General features: G+C 39.1%; 1 protein-coding gene across 2 annotated transcripts in view; it reads right to left on the bottom strand.

The window, feature by feature from the left end:
- The window catches only part of LOC120864684 (synuclein alpha interacting protein), a 164133-nt gene that overhangs the window by 30036 nt on the left and 120279 nt on the right, over positions 1 to 13818 (bottom strand). For both annotated transcript variants that reach the window (XM_040241708.1, XM_040241709.1), the window contains exon 6: positions 10004 to 10117. In XM_040241708.1, coding sequence (XP_040097642.1) covers positions 10004 to 10117 — 114 coding nt within the window. The remainder of the gene's footprint in view (positions 1 to 10003; positions 10118 to 13818) is intronic.

Raw genomic sequence — 13818 nt, 5'->3', positions numbered from 1 at the left:
TGATTTCAAGGCAATATTTCTGCTACTCTGTTAAATTATCTGGTAGCTTTAAGAATATTATAAAACCTTGAACTATTGAGATAACTAGTTTCTACTTTATCACACTTCAACTATGACTTCGTAATCTCACACCTTTCAATCAACAGGCTTCCAAAAAGGGGAAACATATAAAGTTGTTAAGCATAAGATAACCACACTGAAATAAAACTGGGACCCTCTTGATTTTTCTGATCAATTGGTGGTGGTATTTGAAAGGTAAAGGTTTCTCTTCTATGTTAAAGAGCACCAAACCTCTGAACACAACCTTTCCAAAGCAAAGACAGAACAGTCAGTGTGTGTTGTCATAACCTGTTTGCATTTTACCCACTCAGTCTTTTTTGGTATTTTCATGTTATGTTTAGTCTCAGGAGAAAGCAGGGGGATGGGATTTCAGGGTTTTAAAATAGAATAATTAAATATAATGCTAAAAAAATACGAGAGTGGTAAAAACAACAGCATGAAATTTAGTGGGTGGAATTTGACATTTAAAAAGATGATCATGCCTTTCAAAGAGGCCTGAACCTCTCCTTAGCCTTTTAAAGGATTTTTTCCCAGTTATTTGCTCGGACTGGTCATGAACTTTTATACTTTTCTGGATTAAATTTGCCTGCACCTTCTGAACATGCCAACGAATCTGCTAAAGGAATGTTGGATCAAAACAGCCAACTCCTTTCATGTTTCTCCCCTCATGTGGGGAACGGGGCACTGTTTACGAAAGCAACTGTGATAGCAGGGAGAGACCGAATATTTGCACCACACTTTTTTTTCACAGGAGCAAGCAGAAAAGTAAGTCCTCTAAAGAAAAAGAAGAGAAAATGTAGTCAATACCCTGCAACCAACCAAGAATGTACCCTGGCAAAGCAGGGTGAGCTGCAAAAACACAGACCTTGTCGGAAGGGAAACCCTCCATGTCCAGAGAGAATGAGGTGGGGCAGAGCCCCGAGGCCAGGGCTGGGTGGCTGGAGGTGGATAAAAAAGAGGCCTATGTGCTCTCTTCTTCAGAGGCAAAGAAAAGAAAGGAAGTTGAAACTGATACCAGAGCAAGTGATGTTTCAAATGTATAAGGTAGAACAACTTCTGTTACTTTTCCTACTTTAAGGGAAAAAAACCCAAAACTGAATTACCTTAATTTGGCGACAGATGATTAATTCATTTTTATTGAAGTACAGTTGCTCTACAATGTTGTTAGTTTCTACTGTTCAGCAGGATGAATCGGTTATACATATATATATATATATTCCGTTTCTAAGATTTCCTTCCTATTTAGGTCACCACAGCACCTTGAGTAGAGGTCCCGTGCTACACAGTAGGTTCTCATTAGCTATCTATTTTATACATTGTAGTGTATGTATATGTCAACCCCAAACCCCCAATTCATCCTCCCTCCTTCTTAGCATCCAGAGGTTTGTTCTCTATATCTGTCTATTTCCATTTTGTAAATAAGGTTATCTGTACCATTTTTCTAGATTCCACACATAAATGATATTATATGATACTTGTTGTTCTCATTCTGACTTACTTCACTGTATGAATGTCTCTAGGTTTATCCACGTCTCTGCAAACGGCACTACTTCATTCCGTTTCGTGGCTCAGTCATATTTCACCGTATATATATATCACATCTTCTTTATCCATTCATCTATTGATAGACATTTAGGTTGCTTCCATGTCCTAGCTGATGTAAATAGGTGCTGCTGTGAACACTGGGGTGCATGCATCTTTTTAAATTATGCTCTTATCTGAGTATATCCCAAGAGTGGGATTGCTGGATCATATGGTAGTTATATTTTTAGTTTTCTTCAGAATATCAATACTGTTCTCCACAGTGGCGGCATTAACTTATATTCCTACCAACAGTGTAGGACGGTTCTCTTCTCCTCCATATCCTTTCCAGCATCTGAATCATGTGGTCTTAACTCCTAAAAAGATCTGGATGAGTGGGTATATCTCAAGATCAATGACATGACCAACTGGTTAGAAGCCAGTGTCTAAGAAATATGAAGAGGGCAAGTTGCTGTGCTTTTGCTGGTGAAAAGGACAGCCCTGCTATCTTCATGGTCACTGGCAAGCTTGTGGTGACCTGGTTTGCTCCATGATATTAAACATTAAGATTGTAAAATGGGAGAGATTTTAGCGAATCATCCAATTCAAACACTCTTATTTTACAAATCAGACAACTGAAGAAAACAACTGGATATTCTCAGATATTCCAGCAGCTTCTTCAGCAAGTAAAGTTCTGAGGAGTTCAAGATAATCAGAAATATTTTATATGTACGTTCTTGTCAGGCATACTTTCATGTTTTCCAGACTCAATTAAATATCATAATGGATATGTGTGTGCTGCACATGCACAGAAAATGCCCTTTACTATAATTCGCAGTGTTTTGACTTTTGTTGTTGTTGCTCAGACACCAAGTCATCTCTGACTCCTTGTGATTCCTTGGATTGCAGCACACCAGGCTTCTTTGTCTTTCACTGTCTCCCAGAGTTTGCTCAAATTCACGTCCTTTGAGTCAGTGATGCCATCGAACCATCTCATGCTCTGTCATCCCCTTCTCCTGCCTTCAATCTTTTCCAGCACCAGAATCTTTTCCAGTGAGTCGGCTCTTCCCATCAGGTGGCCAAAGTATTGGATCTTCCGCATCAGTCCTTCCAATGAAAATTCAGGGCTGGTTTCCTTTAGGATTGACTCGGTTGATCTCCTTGCAGTCCAAGGGACTCTGAAGAGTCTTCTCTAGCACCACAATTCGAAAGCATCAAATCTTTGGCACTCAGTCTTCTTTATGGTTCAACTCTCATGTTCAGATATAACTACTGGAAAAACCATAGCATTGACTATATGGACCTTTGCTGTCAAAGTGACATCTCTGCTTGTCAATATGTTGTCTATGTTTGCTATAGATTTTCTTCCAAGGACTAAGTGTCTTTTAATTTTGTGGGTGCAGTCACTGTCTGTAGTGATTTTGCAGCCCAAGAAAATAAAATCTGTCACTGTTTCCACTTTTTATCCTTTTGCCATAAAGTGATGGGACCAGATGCCATGATCTTAGCTTTTTGAAAGTTGAGTTTTAGGTCAGCTTTCTCACTCTCCTCTTTCACCTTCATCAAGAAGCTCTTTAGTTCCTCTTTGCTTTCTGCCATTAGAGTGGTATCATCTGCATATCTAAGGTTGTTGATATTTTTAGTAATGGAGTTAGAGGAAATAGAACACTACATTCCATAAGAGCAGGAATTTTCCCCTTATAGAAATCTGGGGAAAACCTATAGAGACCTGGACTTTACAAGGGCTTGATGCCTTGGGAGAACAGGACAAGGTCTGTGTAAGGCAGGAGGTGCCTTGGCTGCTGGGGCTCTCCCAGTCAGGTGTAGTCCATACTATTATGATAACCTGCTGCTTTTCTTAGGACGGCCTGGATAATTCTTCCTTATAATTACTTTTACCAAATTCAATATGCAAGACTTTCATCAAGGAAGAACCATTATCTTAATTCAGGTTAGTTGCTCTGTGGTGTCTGGGTCTTTGTGACCCCATGGATTGTAGCCCACCAGGCTCCTCTGTTCAAGAAACTCAAACGCTGGGAGATAGTGAAGGACAGGGAAGCCTGGCGTGCTGCAGGCTATGGGGTCAGAAAGAGTTGGACACATCTAAGCGACTGAACAACAGCAGCAGCAACATTATCCTATTGTTTAAAACAATGTAGGTCTTTGCCCAGCAGGGCAAATTCAGTTTCCTATGCTGCAGTGGACACTTTAATAAGAAGCTATGCAACTGGCTGCACCTTCCCTAGTGGCTCAGATGGTAAAGAGTCTGTCTGAAGTGTGGGAGACCTGAGTTTGATCCCTGGGTCAGAAAGATCCCCAGGAGAAGGAAATGGCAACCCACTCCAGTATTCTTGTCTGGAAAATCCCATGGATGGAGGAGCCTGGTGAGCTACAATCCATGGGGTCACCAAGAGTCAGACATGACTGAGCAACTTCACTTTCACTTTATGCCACTGGCCTGTTTACTGAGAAGTTATATGGAAACGACCATCTCCCCTATGATACTGTGCAGAAAGGCACTGCTCAAAGGAATGGGCTGACTATCCACTTGGTTTAACAACCAAAGTTTAGGATTTCTGAGATGGCATGGAGATAGTTAGAATCTCTTGGTTTGGGTAAAAGCATGTTTAGCATCCTGGAGAAGACAACGGCAACCCACTCCAGTGTTCTTGCCTGGAGAATCCCATGGACAGAGGAGCCTGGTGGGCTACCGTTCATGGGATCACAAAGAGTCGGACACAATGTCGGCCACAATGTTCTGAGTGACTAAGCACAATGTTTAGCATCCACTCTCCTAGAAATGCTTTCTGCTCTGATTCTGGAAAACACGCCTGCAGAGACCCACAGTCCTATGGTTTAAACAGTGACTTATTTGACAAATATCCAGTAAAGGGAACAGAACAGATACAGCTACTTTCTCCAACTAAGAAGATCCTGTGAATGTATATCATATATAAATATATATCCATGATGCCTAGCTTTTCTTTTAGACCTTTAGTGTGTTCTCCCCATCTCCCCAGTGACCCCACCCCTGCTCTGTGTGTGTGTGTGTGTGTATGTGAGAGAGAGAGAGCGGGTGGGGGATATTAAAGAATGTAACTTCAGACCTTAATGTTCCCATAGGTATTGCTTTTAGGGAACATCCAATGTAATCACATGGATGAGACAGTTCTTCTGTATTATTTGTTTTATAGAATGCCTCTCCAACTGACATGCCATCCAATCACCTGTATCTATTATATCTACCCATTCAATGTTCATCTAATGAGTGAAAACTTACTTTATGTACTAGTTTCCTCTTCTGGGGATTGTCTGCTCTTTTGATAACCTGTTTTAATGTTTTTTTGTGTGCATTCTTAAAGGCAATGGAATTTCTTTATACAGGCAATTAATACATGTAATTTATGAACTTTGCTGGACAGTCTAGTTAAAAATGTAATTGAAAAGTATGCCACAGGTACATTACTGCTATCAATACAATCTCTATAGTTTTGTGACAACTGTAAGTTCTAAAGGAGGCAATTTTGTCTGGGATTCTAAGTCATCAAATCTAACAAGCCATCAATTGTAAGATTCATTCCAGTTTTTGAGATGGTAAAATGTGAAAAAAAAAAGGCCAGAAATAGTTTCATATTGTCACTTATTGTAAAATAAATGTAGAATCTAGAGACAGTAAAATGTGAAAAAAATAATACATCTAAGAATTGACTGAACAGGTTTACAACTTCCCTGGTAGCTCAGACGGTAACGAGTCTGCCTGCCAATGCAGCAGACCCAGGGTATATCCCTGGGTTGGGAAGACACCCTGGAGAAGGGAATGGCAACCCACTCCAGGATTCTTGCCTAAGAATTCCATGGACAGAGGAGCCTGGTGGGTTACAGTCCATGGGGTCACATAGAGTCAGACACGACTGAGTGATTAACACACACACAAAGAGATTTAGGCTGAAAATTTTTTTTTGCCAAACTTATACTTTACTTATAGGTAAATAAATAATATTTGCAGCAATAAAAATCATAAAATGGAAGGTATCCAATAATCATTATACCAACATTTACCTAGTGTCTGCTCCAGGCTTCCTGTGACTTTTCTCATTTGGATCTCAGAGCAACCCTGTTAAGAAAGTTTTATTATCTCCATTCTAAAGATGAGGAAACTGAGGTCCAGGGAGACATTTTCTTTTCTTTTAAAATAAGGAAATATATACAAGGCTCCTGGGCTAGTAAGGGTAGGGCTAGGATTTAAACTCAGACTGAGGAGCTAACGTTCTGTGTCTTCTGTGTATGAATATCCACCACGGCTCATGACCCATGACCCTCGACTCCATAAAGGACATGCTCCTTTGGCACCCCTTGGGTCACAGAAATCACGTTAACTGCCTGTCAGTCTGTGGGTTGGGGAGCTCTGTGCTGGTTATGCTTTTTCAAAGGTCCTTGGAGAGCAGATTCTTGCTTGTGCCAATCAAAGATTTTTCTATGCACTTTCATCTGCAATCGTAGCAACTTTTAGTGTTGTTTACTTATTTCTGCCCCATGACAACAAAATAATAAAGTCAACAGAATATTTCTCCTTTTAAAAGTAAATTGTGGAAAAACTATGACACAGCCTGTGGAAGCAACCCCCTCATCAGCAGGCTCGTCACCATTCATGCCCATTCGGAGGAATTCTGAGCCTCTTGTGAAAAAGTGACTTTTATTTTTTTTAATCTGATCAGGTCAAACATTTAAAATGGAGAATGAACATCACATAGGCAAGTGTGCTCTTTCTCAGTAATGCTTAATGCTATGATGCCTGTTGTTTCCGTAGCAGAACTTCTTGACCAAAAGGCACATTAAAGGTTTAGAAACAAAATGAGAAGTCTGATGTTGAAACAGTAACCAACACGCCAGACAGGCCGGAGCCCCCAGGCATGTGAGGGCGAGAGCTTCGCTGGGACCCTGAAGGAGACCATCTGAGCTTTCATACTTGAATAAAACAGTCCAAGTTACACAGGCGGTAGCTTTGACTTGAGATCATTCTGTCTCGATTGTTTCACCAGCAGCATCTCTCCCACGGGACGGCAAAGCAGGCCCATCTGAACAGGCGCCCCTCTCTTTCCCCGAGTGTCCCTCACGTGTTCACCTTCATGCTCCCCGTGGCCGGTTCTGCTAGGTACTATCAGACAATGAAGTAACTGCCCCCTCTGAGACTTTGTGTGTCAAGAGAAGGAAAATCAATTCCTGTTACCCAAAGATCTATCACTCCAGGAGACCACTAAAAACTGCTGGCTACCCCGTGGTTCTGGAGTCCTTACAGGTAATTTTTTTACCAGAAAAAGGATGCCAATTGTGAGTCAAATGGAGCCCATTCTTTTAAGAATCTATAGGAGGGGCCGAGGGTAACTAAAATAAACCAGGAGGGAAATTTTCCTCTGTACTATCCTTTCCAAAAGGTATTTACTGAAGAAACAAAAGCAGAACACACTCAAGTGCCTGCTCGATGAAAAAACCTGCATGTGGTGAATCCATTAGAAAACTGTTCAGTAACAGTCTTCCTTGTGAAAATATTAGGCTTGCAGTGGTTCCAAGTTCAGCATCTCCACAGGTTATCTGTTACCTAAGTGGCTGCAGCAGATGTAGGATGGCTGGGCTGAGCTTGCAGTCCTAATGGGTGTCTACATTTTCCACTTGGGTAGGAATGCTCTCCTGAAGGCACTGCTGGGGTGCTCTGGTCAGAGCTGTACTTGAGGTCATTAAAAATGCTTATCAACTTGAAATAACAATCTGAAGACTGATACTAACAGGAAGCAAATGTTTGACATGGCTCTTCACAAAGGTCACTGATTTCTGTATTTTCCTCTACTCCAGCCAAATAAACCACCCTGTCACCTGATCAAATCCCAGAAATGGCACTTTCTTTTGTTTTGTCCCAATGGCTTCAAAGTTATGAGACGCCTGCTGTGAGAGTTGAAGAGAGAAACTGGCACCTATAAGCAACATTTCCCGGGACAAAGAATACCAGATGCCCAATTATTGACTTAAAGTCTCAGAACAGCAATGCAATCCTTCCCTCCTTTTCTTTGGCAAGCTCTTCCAAAACTGCAGTCAGCTTTTCCACTGATATCTGAAACTCCTCTTTACATAAGCAAATGAAATCAGGGGTGTGAAACAATTATTCAGACAATTTGAGAATAAATAAAATCTCATACTGAGAATGATTTATGAGGACTATTTGTCTTCATAATTCTTGTGGTCATTTGAAAATACTATTCTCCCCTCTGCTGGCCTAAGCCAAAAAAGAGCATCTTTAGCAAATACTTATTAATTCTTACGGTAGTTCATAGAACACCATGGCTGGGACTCATAAGCACAATACACAAAGAAAATGAAGCAATTACTTCAAAGACAGTGGCTTTTACAAATTTTGAATGTCCTTGCTTCTTTCTTCATTCCATAAATTTAGTACCATGAGCTGTGTTTAAGATACTCCAAATATCACAACATATTGTTAGATAGAATTATTTTTTAAAAAAAGGACTTCTGCAGCTATATCAGTTCCATTGCAAACAAGCTACACAAATTTACATGGATGGAGAAAAAAACAGGATCTGGCCTCAAAGTCAAAGGACCTGAGTTGAGATCCAGCCTTTGCTCTTACTGGCCACTAGACCATATGCCAGCCACTTAAACGACTTCCTGTCTTCAGTCTCCTCATCTATAGACTAGGGATAAAAACAACAGAACCCAATAACGTTGTTTTAAAGACTAAGTCAGATAATGTACACAAAGTCCAATGGCATGGTGCTTGGTACGTATAGGAAACATTACATATATATATATAATCGAAGTTACCATGGCATATTATAAAGTATCACCTAACATGAACCCCACTAAAGAAAGGTTGTGGCAATATTCTGAGTCTATTTATAAATTTGAGATTGTCATGCTCGAAAAAGTATAATCTCTTGTTAACAACACCACAATTTACTGCCACTGGGAAAGTTTACGAAGCCAAAAGGATACGGTTATAAGAATGAGAAGCAATTTTCTTTGCCACAAACAAATGTGATTAAATCTATTTTAATGCACTGCTGACTTTATTTATATTTTCTTAAGGCTGAGATTGGCATTTTGTGGTTCCAGTTTTTTTAAAGATTATTTATACTCATCCTTCCCAAAGGGAGTTAGTGATGATTTTTTACTGCATACACTGGATTGTAATGTGTACATCAATTACTCACACTGGGATTTCCTAATGTAGAAACTGACTGCAACTGAGGCTCACTTCGTTTGCATGATTGCTCATCTTTTTTTTTTTTTTAATTCTCTAATTCTTTGTTGAAGATGATAAAACAAGCTTTGAATACATAAACAAACATGAATAGAAAAACTCAATATTGTAATTATTACCAAATTAATCTGAAAGTAAAATTTAGCAATGACAATTAAAATCCCAATAAAGATGGTTTAACCGAACGTAAACAGCCTATTTTGGAAAAGAAAACATGTACGAATATTTAAGAAAATTTTAGGTGATTGTTTTGTTTATCTTTAATGGAGCAAGGAGATCCAACCAATCCATTCTGAAGGAGATCAGCCCTGGGATTTCTCTGGAAGGAATGATGCTGAAGCTTTAACTCCAGTACTTTGGCCACCTCATGTGAAGAGTTGACTCATTGGAAAAGACTCTGATGCTGGGAGGGATTGGGGGCAGGAGGAGAAGAGGACGACAGAGGATGAGATGGCTGGATGGCATCACCGACTCGATGGACATGAGTCTGAGGAACTCCGGGAGTTGGTGATGGACAGGGAGGCCTGGCGTGCTTCGATTCATGGGGTCGCAAAGAGTCGGACACGACTGAGCGACCGAACTGAACTGAACTGAATGGAGCAAGACTTCCTCAATTAATGTCTTACTAAAGATTTGCTTTTTAATTTTGGATTCAAGAAAATATATCATTTTTCCTTTCCTCAGAAGTTAAATTTGTTTATTGTAGGAAATTTGGAAAGAAGTGAAAAACATAAAAAAAGAAAACAAAAGCCACTTATATTTTGAGTGATAATTACTATAAACATGTGGAGACCTAAGTTTTTTTTTCTAGTCTTATTATTCATTTCTCTTTCTCTCCAAAATTCAGAGTTGGTACCAAATTACAGGAACAGTTTTGTATCATATATTTTAACTCAATATTATATAATGAATATTTTTCTGAAAAATTCTGTCATATGAATGTCTCATTATTTATCCAATATTCTACCATGAAATATCTAGGTTTAACACATTTTTTTTCCTACAAAAAATGCTACAATGAATATCACTGCCTATAAATCTTTGAATACATCTTTGATGATTTTTTAGGTTTGGATTTTGACGTATTAAAAATTTTTAAAGCGGTAGATTACGCAGTATGCAAAGAGAAAATAATTAAAAATTTCTTCATACCTGACCAAAACAACCTGCGTAATGAATAAGGCTTGGAAAATCCTTAGAACAACTCAATTCAGCAATGGCTTCTGTTTCACTCACCATCCAGCGTACACACTCCAACTGACCATTCTAGATTAAAAAGAAAAAAAAAAGTTGAAGGAAATTTAAGTATAAAAGTTACCTCACAGGTGGCATTTTTATCAAGAAAAAAAAATCACACGAATTTTAGCTTTTATTTCTGGCTTAACTCTTTTACAATAAATGTATACCATATCTGTGATCAGTAATTTTTACTCTAAATCAACTGCATGTTGCTGCTACTGCTAAGTCGCTTCAGTCGTGTCCGACTCTGTGCGACCCCATAGATGGCAGCCCACCAGGCTCCCCCGTCCCTGGGATTCTACAGGCAAGAACACTGGAGTGGGTTGCCATTTCCTTCTCCAAATCAACTGCATAGTTTTTACTTAAATATGTTCTCATAGTTTCATCAGTTATTTTAAAATTAATTTATTAAAGTATAATTTGCTAACTATAAAATGTACTCTTTTAAAAGTACAATTTGAATTTTTGACAAGTATATTCTCTGGTAACTACAACTCCAATCAAGACATAGAACATCTCCACCCCTGCCCCTTCATTTCTAGTTCTCCTTTGTTCTCATACCGCTCACTTTTGCCCACATGACCACTCTGATTCCTATCACAGCAGAAGAGAATATGCACTCTTTAACATCTAGTTTCTTTCTACCTGGACTTCCCTTGCAGCTCAGTCAGTAAAGAATCTGCCTGCAGTGCAGGAGACCCGGGTTCGATCCCTGGGTTGGGAAGATCCCCTGGAGAAGGAAATGGCAACCCACTCCAGTATCCTTGCCTGGAAAATCTATGGACAGAGGAGCCTGGTGGGCTGCATAATGCTTCTACCTACACAAGCTACTGCTTGGAGATAGCTTTTTTCTTTTTATTGCTGAGAAGTATTCCACTGTATGAATATACTACAGTTTGTTTATCCATTAACTCTTAGAACTGGCTTTTTCTCTTGGTAAGTTAGAATGTGAGGACTCCAAAATAAAGAAAAGGGAAGTAATCCCAATGCTACTTTCACTGAAGGAGCCTTCTCTTCCTTGATGCTCATAGTCCTTTTCTCCTGTGCTCAAACCCACACTGAGCAAACCAGGAAGACAGCTGTGACATACACAACCTAGTGATTAAGACCGAGACTTTGGACTGGATTTAAATCCTTAATCCACCACTTAGTTACAAGACGTTGAATAAGCTTCTTCATCTCTCTGATACTCAATTTTCTCATCTATGAAATAGTGGGGGTTAGTAGCAGCTACCTTATGGAGTTACCATAAAGATTAAATGAGGCAAAGCATGTCAGCTTCCTAAGCACACAATACCTGTTATCTTATACTATATTAAAATGCTATCTTAGATCCTCATAATAACTCCAGAAGACAAATGAGACATTCAGCTGCTTTCCTTGTTTACACAGTGTGGGATCTTAGCCCAGGAGAAAAGAACTATAGTGAGTGTGAAGTCAGGGAAGCCTATACTGAAAATAAGACAGGGGAAGTAATCGGCTCATTCTTCACTTACTCTGGAATTTCAAGTAGTCAATTCGTAGCTAATCTCATGTAGAACAGTCATCTAGCATGATTAGTACCTGCTGAATAGCCCCACTCAGCTCTATCTCCTCCCGTTTCTTCCCTCCTTGCTGCCAAGGGAGGCTGATCTCTATGGGCTCATTCCCTTGGCCCCTGGCTTTTGACTGGGTTTGGCTGATGGAAAGCAGTAGCAGGAAACCAAGAAAAGAGAGTGTGTTTAAGGTTCCCTTTGTTCCCAACTCCCCCTTAATGGAGATGCCACTGGTCTGCTGAGTCCTACCAATCAGTCAAAGGTCAAAAGTCAGCAGTTCTAATCAATCCTCTCTATCTCAAGTCCTTCCCCTGCCCTTTTAGGCTCTGGGGTGGTAAATGTGCTCTGGTTGTTACTGACGCCAATATACTGTACTTTCCTTCACATGCTCCCTATACCTACACCCCATCCATTCACCCTCCTTTTGCATATAAATCATCCATTATGGCCTCTCCTTAAATTACACAATTTGAGCATGCAGTGTTTCTTAGGAGAACTTAAAAAACAAAACAAGCCACGGATACAATGTGCTTCATTCCCTGTGAATGAAGAAAGGAAAAGGAACCATGCTGAGTATCTATGAGCAAGACAATCTACATCAATGTGTATTAACACAGAATGCAGAAATATGAGACAATAGTCCTGATTTTAGTAATAGCAGTTAGAGTCTCTTCTCTCTCTTTGGTTAGTCTAACTAAAGGTTTACTAATTTTTAAGCAGCTTTTTATGAGACCAAATTTGGTTTTGCTGATTTCCTCTATTGCTTTTCTATTGCCTATTTCATTTATTTTTGCTTGAAAAGTTTTACATTTCCTTCTTCCCGCTTGCTTTGAATTTAGTATTTTTCTAGTTTTGTGAGGTAGATTAGGCTATTAATTTGAGATCTTCCTCCTTCTCCTTTTTTAAACACAGGCATTTACCAAAACATATATTTCCCTTTAAGTAAGCTTTAGGTGCATATTTAAATGTAGGTATGTTGCATTTTCATTGATCTCCAAACAGCTTACAATTTTCCTTATAATTTCTCTTTTGATATAATGATTATTTTGGACTATGTTAATTCTATATACTTGTGTATATCTTAAATGTCCTTCTGTTATTAATACCTAATTGCATTTCATTATAGTTAAAGACAAACACTTTGCATGATTTTAATTACTTTAAATTTATTGAGATCTGTTTTATGACCCAACATATGGTCTATAAGAGAGAATATTTCATGTGCACTTGAAAAAAATGCATGTTTCTGCTGCTATTGGGTAGAATGTTCTGTTTGATGTGTTAGGCTTAGTTCATCGAAGAAGAAACATTTAAACAAATAAAAAGTTGCCAGAGAGGCAAAAGGAAATACTATATCATTACCATAAGTTTGAAAGCCATATCACTTGCCATTAATAGAACTACCAACAAAACAAAAATCTTATTAAGTTCTAGTTGGAAATTTTTACTTGCTAACATCTCTGAGCTTTGGGTCACTCATTGTATGTTAAAAAGGAGAATCAGTAGGTTATGTATTTTCTCACCAGACCAGCATTTTGTCTTTGGGCTTATTCAGAAGTTAAAAGAGAATTAAGGTTATTTCATTACAAATCTGTTTGGATTCTAAATTTTTGTGCTGGCTCCATGTTAGAAAACAGATTGTTTTCACTTTTTGAAACTTTCTTTACAATCATTTTGTTTAACTGTTCCCAAAGGGCACTTAATAATACCTTGAACTCCCACGGTATCTAATGTTGGGTCCCCCAGAAAGCACTCAATAAATTTTGCATGGAGCTGGCAAAAATTTATGATGTTCCATTTAAGGAGTTTAAGTGTGGGAGGAGATGTTCTTAAGCTTTGGTATGACTTCAGAGCCCCTTTTCTAATGTAATCTTCTTATTTGATATCCTGTCTCTGACTCTGCTTCCTGTCAGCCAAATCATATCATCTGAGCAACTTCTGCCCCTTTGTACCAAGTCTGTTTGTCTTTAATGACAGCAGGGCTCTCCAAAATGTGCTTAACGAGGTGAAACACCATCAGTTAGTTACCAGTGTTCAAAACAAGGTCTTAAAATGGAAGAATGATGACTTCTTGGGACTCCCTCAATTTCATCAATGTCCATCACAATACACTAATGGACTGAGGCAGGACATGTGTCAGGACAGGAGTGCCAAAAGGCAAGGCACGTGTTATAAAATATTTGCATTTACCGC

The sequence above is a fragment of the Oryx dammah genome, unplaced genomic scaffold, assembly GCF_014754425.2.
Source record: "Oryx dammah isolate SB20612 unplaced genomic scaffold, SCBI_Odam_1.1 HiC_scaffold_5, whole genome shotgun sequence".
Taxonomy (NCBI): Eukaryota; Metazoa; Chordata; class Mammalia; order Artiodactyla; family Bovidae; genus Oryx; species Oryx dammah.
This window is presented reverse-complemented; position numbering and strand designations above follow the sequence as displayed.